General features: G+C 46.7%; 1 protein-coding gene across 1 annotated transcript in view; it reads left to right on the forward strand.

The window, feature by feature from the left end:
- Positions 1 to 17,882, forward strand: part of TDRD9 (tudor domain containing 9) — a 121,553-nt gene that overhangs the window by 93,671 nt on the left and 10,000 nt on the right. The window contains exons 33-36 of the mRNA XM_087856292.1: positions 671 to 809; positions 4,619 to 4,737; positions 10,316 to 10,388; positions 11,631 to 13,169. Coding sequence (XP_087712418.1) covers positions 671 to 809; positions 4,619 to 4,737; positions 10,316 to 10,388; positions 11,631 to 11,732 — 433 coding nt within the window. The 3' untranslated portion in view covers positions 11,733 to 13,169. The remainder of the gene's footprint in view (positions 1 to 670; positions 810 to 4,618; positions 4,738 to 10,315; positions 10,389 to 11,630; positions 13,170 to 17,882) is intronic.

The raw sequence follows: 17,882 nt of genomic DNA on the forward strand, positions 1-17,882 counted from the left end.
ACACTCTGCTACGTGGGAACCAGACTCGAAGAAGCGGGAGTAGATGTGGGGAGGTGGGTCAGAAAGTAGTCTCATGAGTCCAGGTGAGAAGTGGCGGTGGCTTGGACCAGGCAAGTGGCAGCTGAGATGGAGAGGATCATCAGATTTAGGGAAACTTTGAATATGGAAGTGATAGGACACGGTGCTGGAGAGGAGTGGGCAGTTTTTCATGAAATGAGGATGTAACGCTTTGTGTTGTATGTACGGTTGTTTCAGGATAGGAAGGTGGGACAAACATCTTGTAGGCTTTTACTAAGTGCTAGACTTCTTTCACAAGCCATAAATATATGTGTATAACCTTTTCTGCAGAAACCTCACTAATAAGAATTTAACCCATGAGAAGAATTCAAAGGTATGGGAAAAAACTGAATGAGATAAAATATTCTTTGTTATCTGCCACAGTGAGAAATAGAAACCTAAATAATGGATTAATAAGCATATATTCTATCCTTATAACTACGTATACTCTTACTTCAAATATAAAAAATGGAAGAGAAAATGCAAAAATGAAATTAGTTGCCATACTAGGGTTGGCAGAACTTAGGATGATTGTATCAGCCAGTTCCTTTGATAGTAAAACAGTGGTTTAATAATTTTGAGATATTAACTCTTCTGAAAACTTTCCATTTAGGGTTGATCGGGATGGAAAATGCTATACTGGAGTCCTTTGTGGTTTGGGGTGGAATCCAACTACAGGGGCCCCTATACTCCCAGAGCATGACATCGAGCTAGCGTTTGACGTTCAGTTCAACGTGGAGGATATTATAGAGGTAAGACTGACGTGTCCATCCCACTGTAGTAGCTGTCTCTGTCTCGTGGTTGGTTTGCACACCCATTTAGCAGTGGCGTGGTATCTGACCCGGTGCTTTAAATACAGACATGTGCCTCTGGTCCCGGAGGTGCTCACTCTGCCCTTACCTGCCTGTTTTACTTTTCTGCGTGAAGTAGCCTGACAGACGTGGCACTCTCTGAATTTCTCCTGTGGGATCTCCCGGCACAGTAAGCTTTTCTGGGCAGTGGAAGTAAACACCAGGGCAGCAGGACTGCTGTGAATCTCTGTCCAGGTCTGCTGCCAAGTCCACATCCTTGCTGGTTCGTGGTGGAAGAGAGGAAGCGAAGTCCTGCCCGGCTTCATCCTGTTGACGAGTGGGGGGGGCCTGCTGAGCGGACGACTCTGCCGCAGTTAGGATCAAGCACTTGGAAACTTAGGAAGCAGGTTGACAAAGCAATTTTATGGCTTTTGAATCTAATAATGAAAAATTTGGGCTTGTATTTTGTATGCTTTTATTCTTCTATTTCACTGTCATAGTAATTCAGTTTTATTGCATTTTACAAAGTGAGAAATAAAGCTGGTCCTTTACCACAGATAGTTGGGCAGCACTGCTGTAGAGTACCTGACCCCTCTCTCTTCTCAGAGGTTGCACAGAGTAGGTGAGGGGGCATCGCTGTGTCGAAGGGGGTGGGGGAGAAGGAGGCTGTGAGGTAAGCTGTGCTCTACAGCCTGCCCTTCTCCCGGGGGGCACTGCTCTTACCACCTGTCAGCCTTTCCTTTTACTGACGTAACTGCTCTTTCACTTACTGGTGCTTTGGGCTGAAAGATACTCCTTAGATCATAGGACTAATTGTAAAATGTAAAATGATAAACCTTCAAAAAGTAAACATAAGAGAAAATATGTGTGATCTTGGGTTTGGCAGTGAGCTTGTAGAAGCAACACCAAGAGCATAGCCTGTTAAAGAAAAACTTGAGAAGCTGGACTTTGTCAAAATTAAAAACTTTGCTCTGCCAAAGACCCTGCTAAAAGGATGAAAGGACAGGCTGTTCACGGGAGAAAATACTTGTGAATCATTTATGTGATAAAGGAGTTTTATGCATAATATGTAAGGAAGTCTTAAGACCTGGTAATTAAAGAAACAATAACCAGATGAAACTGTGGACAGCAGTAAACACGAAGAGATGCTCAGCGTCCTGCTCATTAGGACACGCAAGTCAAGACCACGGTGACATTGCTCTGCCTGCCTGTTCCGGTGGCTACAACCCCGCACCGGACGGTAACGGATGCCGGCGAGCACGTGGGGCAACTGGAACTCTGCTTGGTGCTGGCGGGAATGCAGAGTGGAACTCCTGTTTTGGAAGACAAGATTCGTAAAAGTTGAACACATGTACCATAAGATCCAAGAATTCCACCTCTGGGTATTTATCTGAGAGATTTGAACAGTTACATCCGCATAAAATCTACAGGTGAATGTTGATGGCTTCATAGCTCATCCTTGTTGGAGGCTGGAAGCAATCAGGACGTCTCCCAGTAGGGGAATGCTCCAAGAAACCCTGCGACGGCCATGCAGAGGGGCACTCTTCAGCAGTACAAAAGCAGGAGAATGATATGAGTAAGTCTTAAATGCATGTCTGCACTGGGGAAGAAGCCAGGACTTGGAGGCTGCGTGCTGTGTGACCCCGTTCACTGGCACATTGTGGGCAAGGCTAGGCCGTGGGACAGCGAGCAGAGCAGAGGGACTGCTCTGTGGGTTCCCAGGGCGCCTATCACCCCACAGACTGCGCCTCCTGAAGGAGGGGTGCTGAGGTGTGCGACGGGGACACATGCACACAGACTGAGGAGAAAAAGAAGCTCTGGAAACAAGACTGCAGCCAGAACGCAGCTGCACGTGGACTCTGACCCCTCCGCGGTCTGGCTGCTTCGCTCTGAAACTGCGTTATGCGGTACTGGGGTTGGACCGGCAAGTGCCTGCCGGCGGGGGCCAGACTGCCGCTCACCGACAGAGCAGTTACAGATGGCGCAGGAGGGCTGGAACAGACCTCGGGCCACGGCGTGAGCCAGACATTGATCAGTGCGAACTCATGTTTAACTTACACATGCACAGACGGTGGCTTCACTTACATACATCTGTCACCTAGCCCTGTGAGGGCCTGGAAGCCGTGACATCCCGGCAGCCGTGAACACACCTGATACCCAGACTGTGGTTTCTGATAGGATTTTCCAGTGAAAGGAACCAGGGCTCCTTGGAAAAATGGGTTTCCCTAAGCTTGGAGCCGGGAAAACAGAGGAGGAGCCTTGGAGCTTCTTGTAGTGCCAGAAAGTAAAGACATACTCAGAAACCAAAGGATTGAGGCACGTCAGAGGGACATGGGGCCACTGAAGGAGCTCCTGCTGACCAGAGCTGGGGCAGTTTGGTGTAGTGTCGGACTGTGACTCAGTGTCAGATGATTATCTGTGTGTCCATAGGATAGAAATACATGATTTAATGAACAGATGAGGAAGAAGAGACAGATCTTGCATAAGAAGAATTCCCAGTACTACCTGTAGACACTTTCTCCAGGAAGTAGAGCTCAGTCTGCCCCCAGACCCCACTTTGAGGATGGACTGGACTCAGTGATGTGCTTCCAAGCAGAAGAGGAGGGGAAGGGAGAGGACAGACTTTGCGGTCTCGGCAGACACCACCTCAGCTAAGTGCTCAAGGCCAGCGTCACAGTGATTGGTCATGGTGATGGCACCCATGCCCTCGTGTGATGAGATGATGAAGTGCCTCACTTCTGGGGGCTTCTCCCCAAAACCCATCACCTCAGTCTAACCATGGGGAAATGTCACACGAGCCCACACTGGGGACATCCCATGAAAGACCTGCCCAGAACTCCTCAGAGAATTGTCAAGGTCTTGAAAAACAAGAAAAGGCTAAGGAACTGCTCTCGATCAGAGGACACTGGGGAGTCATGACACAGGTGTAGGCTAGTGCACTGGGTTGGGTCCTGGAACAGAGAAGGGACGTGGTGGGAAGCTGGTCAGTCTGGATGGAGCCTGGGCTTCTCAGTGAGACTCGCATACCGGGGGTGTGAGGCACTTGCTGGCTGGGCTGGGGGCACACTTCATTGTCACGTCTGTCTTCACAGCTCCACTGTAGATCTCAAATTAGTAAAAATGGAGAGTTTTATTATAAAACTATGACAATGACTGGTAACAAAACATGGCTTGTCATACCTCTGGGGGTGAGATACTCCCTGGGCTTCAGTATAAACATTACAAGCAAGAGGAACACGTATGATATAGGTAGATTTTGAACTGTGTGACCCCATGAGTTTAACAAGTGTGATTAGACTGAAAACTCTGAACGTTTCTTGCTGATTTTTAATTTTTCTTTTGTTACTGTTCCTTAAATTAGGATAGTGGTATTGATGTTATTTGTGTTTTAATAATTTGCTTCAGAAACCATATTGATGATAGTTGTAAGAATATAAACTCTGGGGGTGTCTGGGTGACTCCGTCAGCTGAACATCTGACTCTTGATTTTGGCTCACGTCATGATCTCAGGGTCCTGGGATCGAGCTCCAGGATGGGCTCCGAGCTCAGTGCAGAGTCTGCCTGAGATTCTCGGTCTCTCCCTCCCTCTGCTCCTCCCCTTGCTCACTCCGGTACAAGTGCTTGCACACGCACACATGCTCTTTCTCAATAAATAAAATCTTTTTAGAAAGAACATGAACAACTCTGAATGCTAATGAAGTATTTAAATGTAGGATGAAATTCAGTTATAGTAGAACCGTATGAATATTTATATTGTCATTTATTTACAGATTAATATTCTCAGGGCTGCTATTAACAAGCTAGTGTGTGATGGACCAAATGGATCAAAGTTTCTTGGGCCAGAAAGAATTGCACAGTTACAGGATAATGCTCGTCAGAAGCTTCTAGGGTAAGTTGTACACTTTTTAAAAGGTACTCAATACCCAAAGCTGCCTTAGGAATTGTGAGAAAGGCTAATTTTAGTTTTCTCTCTTCACTTTTTTACATAAAATTTTTCTGTGAACTTTGCACTGAAGTTTGACCCATGTAAGGTGCTCAGGCCATCTCAGGGTATTCGGCCAAGGGGCTGGCACCCAGATCAGAAACAATGCTAGAAAATATTCAAAGTGCTTATGAAACTAAAAGAAATCCACCCAAAATGTACATGGGAAGGTGTGGAATGTCACCAAGAGGTCCCATGCTCTGTGACCACACAACTTGAGTCCTGCCGGCACAGGACACTGCCTCGGGCAAGCAGGGACCCGCGACCGAAGCTCCTCGTCAGCTCCTTACAGCCGCTGTCAGCAGGGCGACCATGTCCTGACCAGTTGGGCAGGTGGGGCTTTGTGTAACAGTTCAACAACTGTCGTATGTTTGTAGAGTTGTGCTAACCCTGACCACGACTCGGTCTTAGAACATTTCAGCCATCCTCAAAAGTTCACTTAGACATTTTAAAACTAAATTGTGGTGATGGTTGCACAACTCCACAAATTTACTAAATTATTGAATTGTATACTTAAAATTGATTAATTTTATAGTATATAAATTGTATCTCAATAAAGCTGTCTTTTAAAAAGATTTATTTGAGGTAGAGAGTGCGCAAGCAGGAGCAGGGAGGGGGCAGAGACAGAGGGAGATGCAGGCTCCCCGTGGAGCAAACCCTGGGATCACGACCTGAGCCGAAGGCAGATGCTTAGCCTACTGAGCTACCCAGGCATCCCAATAAGGCTGTTTAAAAAAACATAAGTTGGGGCGCCTGGGTGGCGCAGTCGTTAAGCGTCTGCCTTAGGCTTAGGGCGTGATCCCAGCGTTCTGGGATTGAGCCCCACATCGGGCTCTTCCGCTGGGAGCCTGCTTCTTCCTCTCCCACTCCCCCTGCTTGTGTTCCCTCTCTCACTGGCTGTCTCTCTCTCTCAAATAAATAAATAAAATCTTTAAAAAAAATTAAAAAAATAAAAATAAAAAAACCTAAGTTATTCTTGCCCAGCTGTAAGCACCTCCCGTTTCCCCCCCGGCAACCACTGCTCTGCGTTTGGTCTCTGTAGATTTGTCTTCTCTGAAAAACCTGTTGTAAATGGAACCACGGTGGTTTAATCTGGCTTCCCTCACTTGGCATAACATGTTTGCGGCTCATGTGTGTTGTAGCACCTTCTGCTCTGTTACCGGGTGACACTCCATTGTCTCTTTGTTCAGCAGTGGGTGAAAGGTGTGGGTTGTTGCCAGTACCCGGCTGTGTTGACTAGCGCTACTGTGAGGAGTCATGTGAAGTCTTTGGGTGATACTTACTTTCAGCTCTTTGAGGAGAGATCTAGGAGTATCACGGGTAGGTTGTTAATTTCTTAAGGAACAGCCAAACCGTTGTCCACAGTGACTGCCCGTTACGTTCCCGCCAGCGGTCTAGGACGGTTCTGGTCTCTCAGGTCCCTGCCAGCGCTCGCCATCGTCAGCATACTTGCTTATTGCTGATAGTCTGGTGACAGTGTGGTGGCGTCTCACAGTGGTTTTAGTTTGCGTTTCCTTAATGACTAATGATAGAAAGCATCTTTTTATATTAACTAATTATATATTTCTCAGTGGAATATCTGTTTAAATCTTTTACCCATTTTTAAATTGAGTTGTTGTCTTATTATTGAGTTGTAGAAACTATACATTCTGGCTCAAAGTTTCTTAGCGGGTATGCCATTTGCAGATATTTTCCTGGTGTTTGGTCTTCATTTTCTTAAGTGTCTTCTGAAAAACACAGTGGTTAGTTCGATGATGTCTGCTTCATCTGTTTTAAAATGGATTATGCTTTTGGTGTTATATCTGAAAAATCTTTGCTAAGCCCAAGGTCACAGAAGTTTTCTGCTCTTTTTTCCTCTCTCATATTTACTTGGTGTATTTAGGTTTTTGGTCTGTTTTGAGATTTCGCCTATATAAATACAGTGTGAGATGTGAGAGTCTAAGTTCATTGTGTCACAGATGAATACCCGTTCATTAAAACTTCCTACTTTCCCCCACTGAAATGCTTTGGCACTTGTCAAAAATCACTTGGCCACAAATGTTGTACAGGTTTATTTCTGGCCTTTTTATTTTGTTCTGTTTATTGTCTATCTTATGTCAGTAGTGTACTGTCTTGATTGCTATGGCTTTATAGTAAGTCTTGAAATTGGGTAACATTAGTCTTCCTATTTTGTTTTTATTTTTTCAAAATTATGCTTACTATTCTAGATCCTTTTCATATACATTTTATTTCTTTATTTTTATTTTATTTTTATTTTTTTATTTTTTTAAAAGATTTATTTATTTATTTGACAGAGATAGAGACAGCCAACGAGAGAGGGAACACAAGCAGGGGGAGTGGGAGAGGAAGAAGCAGGCTCCTAGCGGAGGAGCCTGATGTGGGGCTCGATCCCATAACGCCGGGATCACGCCCTGAGCCAGAGGCAGACGCTTGACCGCTGTGCCACCCAGGCGCCCCTCTTTATTTTTAAAATTTTATTTATTCTTTTTATTTCTTCTTTTTTAAGATTTTATTTATTTGACAGAGAGAGTGAGTGCACACAAGCAGGGAAGAGGCAGAGGGAGAAGGAGCAGCAGACTCCCCGCTGAGCCAAGGATGCAATGCAGGCTTGATCCTGGGACCTGGGATCCTGACCTGAGCTGAAGACAGACCTGTAACCATCCGAGCCCCCAGGCGCCCCCAGACTAATTTCTGTTGGTCCATCCTTATATGTGCTGCTGGTTTTTCTGCCATCTCAGGCCTGTAGGTGTTGGTTGCTGTAAGGGATTTCCCATTTCAGTTATTGTACTTTTCAACTCTAGATTTTCTCTTTGGGGTTTTTTCTTTTGTGTAGTTTTTAATTCTTATTGCAATTATTTGCCTGTATTTTTTTAAATGTGGTTTGCTTTAATTCTTTTTACATACAATGGCAGCTTTGAAGTCTTGTGCACTAAACCCATATTTGGGCCCACTCAGCTTTTCTTGGCTGCTTTTTTCCCCTGAGTGTGGGTCATACATTCCTGTTTCTTGCAAAATGTCTTCTAATTTTTTGCTGAAAATTGGTCATTTTATTTTTTTTTAATTTTTAAGTATTTTTTAGTCTCAGGGGTAGAATTTAGTGATTCATCTGTCTTCTAGAACACCCAGTGCTCATTCCATGAAGCACCCTCCTTGATGCCCATCACCCAGTTACCCCATCCCACCTCCCTCCCCTCCAGCAACCCTCAGTTTGTTTCTTAGAGTTCAGCATTTCTTATGGTTTGTCTCCCTCTCTGATTTCATCTTTTTTTATATTCCCCTCCCTTCCCCTCTGTTCATGTGTTTTGTTTCTTAAATTCTACATATGAGTGAATTCATATGATAATTGTCTTTCTCTGATTGACTTATTTCGCTCGGCATAATACCTTCTAGTTCCGTCCATGTTGCAAATGGCGAGATTTCATTCTTTTTGATGGCTGAGTAATATTCCTCTGTGTGTGTGTGTGTGTGTGTGTGTGTGTGTGTGTGTGTGTACTGTGTATACTGTGTCTTCTTTACCCATTCACCTGTCATTGGGCATCAAGGCTCTTTCCACAGTGTGGCTGTTGTGGACGTTGCTGCTATAAACGTTGGTGTGCAGGTGCCCCTTCAAATCACTGCATCTGTATCTTTGGAGTTAATACCGAGTAGTGCAGTTGCTGGGTCGTAGGGTAGCTTTATTTTTAACTTTTTGAGGAACTTCCCCATTATTTTCCAGAGTGGCTGCCCCAGTTTGCATTCCCACCATTACTGTAAGAGTGTTCTCCTTTCTCCACATCCTCACCAACATCTGTTGTTTCCTGAGTTGTTAGTTTTAGCCATTCTGACTGGTGTGAGGTGGTATCTCATTGTGGTTTTGATTTGTGTTTCCCTCATGCTGAGTGATGTGGAGCATTTTTTCATGTCTGTTGTCCATTTGTATGTCTTCTTTGGAGAAAGGTCTGCTCACGTCTCCTGCCTGTTTCTTAGATGACATGGTATAGTAGTGTAAGATACCGATCCCCTACAGGACTCCGCAGGGTTCTGCAGAGTGTTTCCTGCCCTGTTGTGAGGCCACTGATGCCTGGGTTCTGTTTTTGTTTTAATTCTCCTTTTTATTTTTGGCCTGGCTTACCAGGAGTTGTCCTTGTGCGTGCATTGCTTAGTGCTCAGCCAGTGATTCATCAGACGTTGTACTTAAGGACTTAAGCCTTTAAGCTTCTGCCCTCTGCCAGGAGATACTGTGTGGTTTGGGGAATGCAGCCAAAGTTCAGATAATTTTGAACTCTTCCCGACTTTTATTTTTTTTCCCCCCAGGGCTTTCCCGTGTGTGTGTGCTGCCTCCCAGTCATCCAGGGCTGTGTGGCCGGCTCAGAGCTGCCGTGGGTCTTGTCTGCATGTGTGTGCGGCCTTCTAGTCATCCGGGGAGTGTGTGGAGGGTCCGTCTGGCCCTCTGGTACTCTCATTCCCAAGATCTTCCTCTTGGGCTTCTAGCTTGTCTGTTTGTCCGCTCTGGCCCCAAGCAGGACTGTGACCTAAGGCTCCAGAGCTATGGGCTTTCTCCATTTATTTCCTACCAGGTGCACTATTTTTGCTGACAGTGCTGCCAGATGGGAGGGTTTTTCACCCTCTGCATCTGATCGAGTAAGCTCAGTCTGGCAGTGAAGATGCTGGTGTCCATGGCCAGCATGGCCCTGGTAGTGCTGGGGTCCTAGACTGAGCTGGTGGGTGGGAGTAGCTAGCCCCAGGCAGGAGCTCCACCCCAGACGCCACTGTTCTTACCTGAACACAGGGTTCTTTGTGAATGAATGCTTCTCAACTTACTTGCTTTTGGTGAATTTCAAATGTTTGAGGGTTTGTGGGTTTTTGGACAATTTTGTCAAATTTTATAGTTGTTTGAGGGGGCAAGAAGATTTCCAGACTTCTTTATTCTGTCATTGCTAGAAGTCTATCTCTATGAGCCTTTTTAAGCTGATGGCATTTCCAACGGGTGTCTAAGAGTAGATGATGTAACATACCGTGTTCCATTCAGTGAGGCAGCCGTGTGTGGCATGGGGCAGTGCCGCTCGCCATGAAAGCATGGGGAGAACGAGAGTTGGTCTTCTGTGTCTCCTGCGTTCCATTCTTCTGTTTTTGAGTGGACAGTGTATTAAAATGTTCTCTGGCCATAACTACATAAATCTGGACCTTTTAAAAACTTACTGCAGTTATAATTCTGGATTTTAATCTTTTTTTAGAGTGCCTGGGTGGCTCAGTCAGTTGGGTGTCTGCCTTCGGCTCAGGGCATGGTCCTGTGGTCCTGGTGCGAGTCCCGCATTGGGCTCCCTGCTCAGTGGGGAGTCTGCTTCTCCCTCTGCCTGCCCCTCCCCCTGCTCGTGTGCCCACTTGCATTCTCTCTCTCTCCCTCTCTCTCACAAAAATATATAACAAAAATCTTTTTTTAATCCTAGTGTTTTCAGTTACTGACATAAAATTAAGATGATTTAATTCTTTTTTTTTTTAATTTTAGTTTGTTCTGTCAGTTGAAACCAAGACAGAGAGTTGTCCCTAAGTGGCATGAAAAGCCATATGAATGGAATCAGGTGAGTGAGAAATAGTGCCGTGGGGACAGCCTGCCCCCTGGAGCGACAGGCTTGGGAGGTGCAGAGCAAGGGTTGTGGAGGGTCCCGAGAGAGCGGAAAGGGACAGGCAGTGTGGACGGCTCTTCTGGTTCATGGGGTGGTGTCACAGACTAGACAGGCTGTCTCTGGATGCTGTGCTCGCCGTGATGCCCAGGGCGACTGTCCTGTAACTGTGGATGAAACGGTGAGAACGGCTGACAGAGCACCGCAGCCAAGGTGGCTTAGCTGGCAGACAGCTACCTTTTCATAGTCCCAGCACAGCCGGGCCCCGTTCTGGTGAGGGCCCCGTTCCTGGCTTGTGTCCTCATGGGGTGGAGAGAGGTGATCTCTCCCTCACGTCTCTTCTGAGAAGGGCTCTAACCCCGTCGTGGGGGCCTCCCCCTTGTGGCCTCATGTAACCCCACTCACCTCCCAAAGGCCCCATCTCCAAACCACCGACACAGTGGGGACTTGAACGTCAGCGTATGGATCTGGGGCACAGGTGAGTCCATAGCAGTTGGGAAGTAGGGCAGGCCCACCTGGAGCGCCTGGACATTTATATTTACATGCAAAGTTTTGAAAACTGAGTAAAATTTGACTTGAGGGGAAGGAACTAAGGGACGGGCTTTCAGCTTTAATTGTAGAGCCAACGGCGTCTTTGTAAATAAACCAGCCGCAGCTTAAGTGAGAAGATGCTCCTGCAGGTGGTGTTTTCTCATCCCGAGTCTAAAGGAAGCTTTCCTTCTCTTGTGTGCACCTTGACCAGTGTCCCTCTTCAGAGCCCTCGGGGTGGGACCCAGAGCCAGCTCCATGTGTGCAGAGCCCTGCCCAGGCTGCAGGAGGGGCGCCAGCCACTTCTCCCGCAGACTCTGTCGGGTGCGCAAGCGCATAGCAGGACTTAGTTTGAAAGCAGAACTTTATTTTGAGGTTGATGTGTTTTAGAAAATGTATACATATTTAAAAGCCTATAACGAAGTTGCAGTTCATGTGTATGTGGAAAGCGGTGTGTGTGAGCTTCGAGTAAAGGTCAGACATAAAGTAGTGAGTGCCAGGAGAGATGGGCAGCGTTCTGGAAATACGCTTGGAAGCTGACAGACCACTTTGCCCTGTCTGACGTGTCTGTGTGTGTCTAATTTTATTTATTCAGTTTACTTATTTTACTCGATGTCCAGAGGAGTCCCATTTTCTAGAAAGGTCTGACTGGTCCTTTTGTCTGCCCCTCAGGTGGATCCAAAGCTGGTCATGGAGCAGGCTGACCGGGAGAGCGGCCGAGGGAAGAACACCTTTCTCTACCAGCTCCACAAACTGATTGTTCTCAGCACCTAGGCGTGCCGGCAGGTTGTAACCCAGTTCCTCTCGCAGGAACCGAGACCCGCCACGCAGACAGGTGGATTAAAGGCTCCATCTGCAGACTGACTTTTCTCTGTATCTGAATGTTACAGTCTTGCCCGCTGCATTTCAAAGGTCTTCTCCATCCCTATTCCTCTTCCTGTGTGGGTGGTGGCTGGAGAGTGGTGTTTCTGTTCAGGTGGGAAGGATTGGAAAGTCTAGTCTTTTCTAGAAACAGAAAATCACTGTGTTGAAGATTTTGGGAAAAACCGCTGAAAGACTTTGGAAAAATAGCTGTGTTTTGCTTTAAACCTATTAAGGTAAATACAAATAGCTGAACATATAAGGTTCCAGTAGGTGCTAGTATGTTCTATTTTGTTACAGTGATTTAAACCTGGGATTTAGGGGGAACCACGATCCCCAAACCTCAGTTTACCACAAAGGAGAGCTGTGTGTTTCTCAAAACCATGTGGCATTTTCTAATTTTTTTTTTCTGTGAGGGAAGATTTTTGTTAAAACTAACTTCAGTTTTGTATATTCCAGATTTTTACCTACGTTATAATTCTAAGTCTAAATTTTGAAAATCAGATTACCTGGCAACTAGTATATTTATTTTAAAGCAATAAAAGTGTTAGACTAAGTTTCTGTTTCTGACAGTTTTTAGTCAGAGGAGATTAAAAAGTATTTCATTCTAAAACCTCAGAATTGAGAAAACTGATAAAGGGGAATGTAGGCCTTTTTGTGAGCACGAGCTCCTGTGGGTCAGGGATGCATGAAAACAGCAGTCACCATGAAGCCCGCAGAAAGGGATCCCTGCTGGCTCGCGCGGGTGTCGGGGGCGCTGGCGTGAGGGTCTGCAAGGGGCAAGTGGAAGCATGAGCAAAGCGGTCCGCCTCAGCCGGTGGGTTCCAGCTGGGCAGTTCGAAGCTCGTGGGAAAATCCGAGAAGCATGTGTATTTGGGGGCTACAGGGTGGTGACCAGGAGCTCATGTAGAGGGACTGGGAAACCGCCAGTCTGGGGAGCTCCTGTAAACTGGGGGCCCAGCCAGTGCTCTGTTGGGCCTGGTGGGTCCACGGGGCTGGCGGTCAGCAAGCCCGCTGGGGGGCCAGCGTTGTGTGTGTGTCCCTGTGTCGCTTTCATGACCTGAACATTGTCGCCCGTGTCTCACCTGCGCCTCCATTCTTGCTGAGCTCTGAGCAGGTCCAGCTGGGACATTCTGGGAATGCGCTCCCCAGCTATAGGCAGGAGGTGGGCACCACAGTGGCAGCACAACCCTTCGCGATGCCTGAGAGCAGCCAGCAGTTTGTCCAGCTCGAAGGTCAGCGTTCCACCTGTCTTTTCAGCAAGACCTCGTGGGAAAAGATGCAGGATATTCCTCTGGCTGCTTGTTCTTCACTGCGCCAGGGTCCGAGGCAGGCGCCGTGGTGGTCCAGGTGGGGTCCTTGTGCTTCCTGCTTGTTTGTGTTCCAAAGTGACATGAGTGGTGAAAAAATTAAGGAGTACCGAAAGGCTTGTTATTTATTTATTTATTTATTTATTTATTTATTTATTTATTTAAAAGATTTTATTTATTTGACAGAGGGAGACAGCCAGCGAGAGAGGGAACACAAGCAGGGGGAGTAGGAGAGGAAGAAGCAGGCTCCTAGCGGAGGAGCCTAATGTGGGACTCGATCCCAGAACGTTGGGATCACGCCCTGAGCCGAAGGCAGACGCTTAACTACTGAGCCACCCAGGTGCCCCTGAAAGGCTTGCTTTAAAAAAAAAAAAATCCAGCTCCTTTGTTTCTCTGGTTCTAATTCTTAAAACCATTCTGACTCTTTTTTTTTTTTTTTTTGGTCTGGAATTGTCTCCATCTTGCTAAGTATTGTATTTAAGTAAATCCTGCTTCTTCTTGATTTCCACCATGTCATTATTTACTTGCTGCTGGAACGGGTAAATACTGGGCTCTTTATATCATCCTGTACCTGTTTGCCCATCCCCGTCACCCATGCGGCCACATTCACGTTGTGGTGTCCTCCTTCTTTACAACAGTGACTTCGTCAGTACCGCTTCCTGTAAAACCAAGTAGCACGCTTGATCGCCTTCTCCCCACATGGCTTAAAGTCGAACGGGTGATTGCCTTGCTGTTCATGTGCATGCTCCTCTGGGCCCATGGTGTTGTTAGAGGTTTTGTTTAAGTTCCAGTTAGTTGGCATTCAGGGTTCTACCAGATTCAGGTGTACAGTGTGCTGATTCAACACCTCCCGACATGACCCGGTGCTCATCCCAGCAAGTGCGCCCCTTCATCCCCATCACCTGTTCCCCCATCCTCCACCCCCCTCGGCTCCGATACCATCAGTTTGCTCTCTGTAGTTAAGAGTCTGTTCCCTGGTTTCTCTCTCTCTTTTTTTTTCCCCTTTGCTCATTTGTTTCTTAAATTCTGCATATGAGTGAGATCATTCAGTGTTTGTCTTTCTCTGACTTCACTTAGCATAATGCTCTCTAGATCCATCCATGTTGTTGCAGATGGCAAGACTTCATTCATTTTTATGACTGAGTAATATTCTATTATGTATATAGACCACATCATCTTTACTTATTCAGTCGATGGATACCTGGGCTGCTTCCGTATCTTGGCTGTTGTAGGTAATGCTGCTATAAACATAGGGGTGCATGTATCCCTTTGAATTAGTGTTTTGTATTCTTTGGGGGAAAGCCCAATGGTGTGATTACTGGATCATAGGGTAGTTCTGTTTTTTCTTTTTGGACAGGTCTGTTTTAACTTCTTGAGGAACCTCCAGACTGTTTTCCAGAATGACTGTACCAGCTCACATTCCCACCAGCAGTGTAATAGGGTTCCCCTTTGTCCACATCCTTGCCAACACACATTTCCTGTGTTGTTGATTTTAACCATTGTGACAGGTGTGACAGGTGTCTCATTGGGGTTTGGTTTGGCATTTCCCCGGTGATGAGTGATGTTGAGCATCTTCTCATGTGTCTGTTGGCTGTCTGTATGTCTTCTTTGGAAAAGTGTCTGTTAGTGTCTTCTGCCCATTTCTTTTTTTTTTTTTTTTTTAAAGATTTATTTATTTATTTATTTGACAGAGATAGACAGCCAGCGAGAGAGGGAACACAAACAGGGGGAGTGGGAGAGGAAGAAGCAGGCTCCCAGCGGAGGAGCCCAATGTGGGACTCGATCCCGGAACGCTGGGATCATGCCCTGAGCCGAAGGCAGACGCCTAATGACTGCGCTACCCAGGCGCCCCTTTCTTCTGCCCATTTCTTAACTAGGTTATTTTTTTGGGTTAGAATTTGATAAGTTCTTTATAGATTTTGGATACTAGCCCTTTATCTGATAAGACATTTTACAAATATCTTCTCCCATTCCATAGGTTGCCTTTTAGTTTTGTTGACTGTTTCCTTTGCTGTGCAGAAGCTTTTGTTCATTTTTGCTTCTCTTTCCCTTGTCTCAGGGAATGTGTCTCGTAAGAAGTTGCTGCAGCCAAGGTTGAAGAGGTTGCTGCCTGTGTTCTCCTCTAGGGTTTTGATGGTCTTCTGTGTCACATTTAGGTCTTCCATCCATTTTGAGTCTATTTTTGTGTAGGGTGTAAGAAAGTGGTCCAGTTTCATTCTTCTGCATGTTGCTGTCCAGTTTTCCCAACACTTGTTGAAGAAACTATCCTTTTTCCCATTGATTATTCTTTCCTGCTTTGTTGAAGATTACTTGACCATCTATTCCCATGTTTTTAAAGAGTTATTTATGTTCTTAAGTAAACACGTATAGGATATGAAATGAGTTTTCGAGAGTCGGGAGTAAAAGGCCATCCTGTCCCCACCCCACCACGGAGCCTCGCCTGTGCGTTCTTTCTGCACTGCCATGGACGCTGGTGGTCGGCTGTGAGCGTAGTGTACAGGTCACCCTGAGCTCACGGAGCAGGCATTGCAGCAGGTAGAGACCGGCAACAGACGGCTGTGTCAGGCGATGGTCAGAGCCGTGCAGTGGTCAGTAATGTGGGTGAGGGATCGAGCAGGAGTGTGCAGCTCTTAGCGTCAAGGTCTGGGGAGTGAGTGGCTTAGACTTTGTGGGCCGCATGGCAGCTGTTGCCTCCGTTCTGCTCTGCAAAAGTCACCACAGGCAGTGCGCACATGAAGACGGGAGGCTGTGTTCCAGCCAGTCGTGCTCTGCGGAAACAGTGTCTGCCCGTGGCTGGTAGTTTGCCGACCCCACCATAGGGGCAGGTGCGGGAGAATGGTGCTGCCTTCTGAAGGGAAAGCCTTTCTGATGGGGGCACAGCAAGCAGAGGCCTGATGTGAGACACGCTGATAGCTGGGGGAAGGGGGCCTTGAGGAGGGAGCATACTTGGTGTCCTTGGGGAGCCAGCCGGAGGCCTGTCTCTGTAGCTGGAGCAGCAACCGATAGGAGGGGACACTTGAGAGAAGTCTGGTCTGGGGCCATGGGGTTTTGCCATGTACCCTGAGTGAGAGCGTGGGCTCTCCGAGGGTTTTGAGCAAGACAGTACCATGCCTCGACTGACTGACTGAGAGAGTGTCCTGGCTGCTGTGTGGGGCTCAGGGTGAGCCCTCTGCAGCTGAGGCCCATGGGGACACTGGCACCAACACTGGGATGTGTGCCAACAGGAGAACAGACACCAGTGGGGTCAGATTCGAGAAATCCCAGAGAAGACCGTTCTCAGGGCCGCCAGAGTTGTGGGCCAAATGGCGGCCTCTCAAAGGCTATGTCCGTGTCCTAACCCCCGAATCTCCTGTGAATGTGAGCTTATTTGGGAAATAATGGGTGGTGTTTTTTGGAAACCATTTTGAAGGTGTAGTTAGATTAAGGATCTTGAGATGGGATCATCATCCTGGATTTAGGGTGGGCCCCAAAGCCAGTGGCACGTGTCCTTATAAGAGACACACAGAGGAGACAGTGGGTAGAAGCTGTGTGGGGACAGACGCAGAGACTGGAGGGACGTGGCCACAAGCCCAGGAGCGCCGGCAGCCACAGGAGCTGGAAAGAGGCAGGAAGGAACCCCGCTGCAGAGCTTCTGGAGGGAGCACGTTCCTGCCAACACCTTGATTTCAGACCCCTGGCTTCTAGAACCCAGAGAGAATACATTTCTGTTATTGTAAGCCCTGGTGTATGGGCTTTTGTTACGGCGGCCCTGGGAGCTGATCCAGCTTTCCAGAGATTGTCTCTTCGTCATACGGACGCAGGCTCAGTCTGTTTTCCCAGGTGTTCGCACAGCGCAGACGCTGATCTGTACCTCAGTTTCCACTTTAAATATTTGTTGTGGATCGTATTTCAAGATCTCTACATGTGCTTTTTAAGTGCTTTGTGGTATGTGTAGTTTTACTGCTGTCTCATAATTAACTTTGTAACCTCACAGTGGACATTTGGATAGTTTCTAGTCTTGCCGTTTTGTATAGCGTTGCAGTGAATATCCTTGTGCATTTACATAACGTATAATAAATTCCCGAAGTGAGAATTGCTGGGTTAAAGAGCATTTAGTAAATAAGTCAGTTAGTCGATGTTGCCACGCTGCCTTCTGTCCAGTTGGTCCCAGTGCACATGCACTCCTACTAGCGACACGGGGGTGCTCCTGTCCCCCATACTCACCCCGTGGCAGTGTTAGGATGGCTTGTGATAGCAGGAGATGCCATTTCTGTCAGGTTAGTCATTTTACTTTGAATATGTCTTTATGAGTGAGGCCAAGCGTCTTTATACACCAGGAGCTGTTGGTTTTTCCTGTCATGGGGACTGTTTGTATCCTTCGCTAAGCTTAGATGTCATGTTTTCAAGAACTATTCTCGTAGTGAGGAATCAGCTCTTGGTGATATGAGTTACTGGTATTTTCCCATTTGTCACTTGACTTTATCATGTTTTCCTTTTACCGTGTGAAATCTGTAGTCAAATGTATGAATCTTCTCTGTCTTCTAAAAAGACTCCCCTGGTTTGAGTCTATTAGAAGTATCCCCCATGCTTGCTTCTAGCACTCTGATGGTTTCATTTTGTAAATTAACTTTATTGAGGTAGAATTTACATACAATAAAATACCCCCATTTTAAGTGTGCAGGTTGATGTTTGACAGTTGTCCACATTCATGAGACCACCACCACAATTCAGGTAATGAGCATTTCCATCACGCCCAGAAGTTCCTTTGTACTTA

The sequence above is a fragment of the Ursus americanus genome, chromosome 26 (assembly GCF_024610735.1).
Source record: "Ursus americanus isolate L20-20 chromosome 26, mUrsAme1.1.p, whole genome shotgun sequence".
Lineage (NCBI taxonomy): Eukaryota > Metazoa > Chordata > Mammalia > Carnivora > Ursidae > Ursus > Ursus americanus.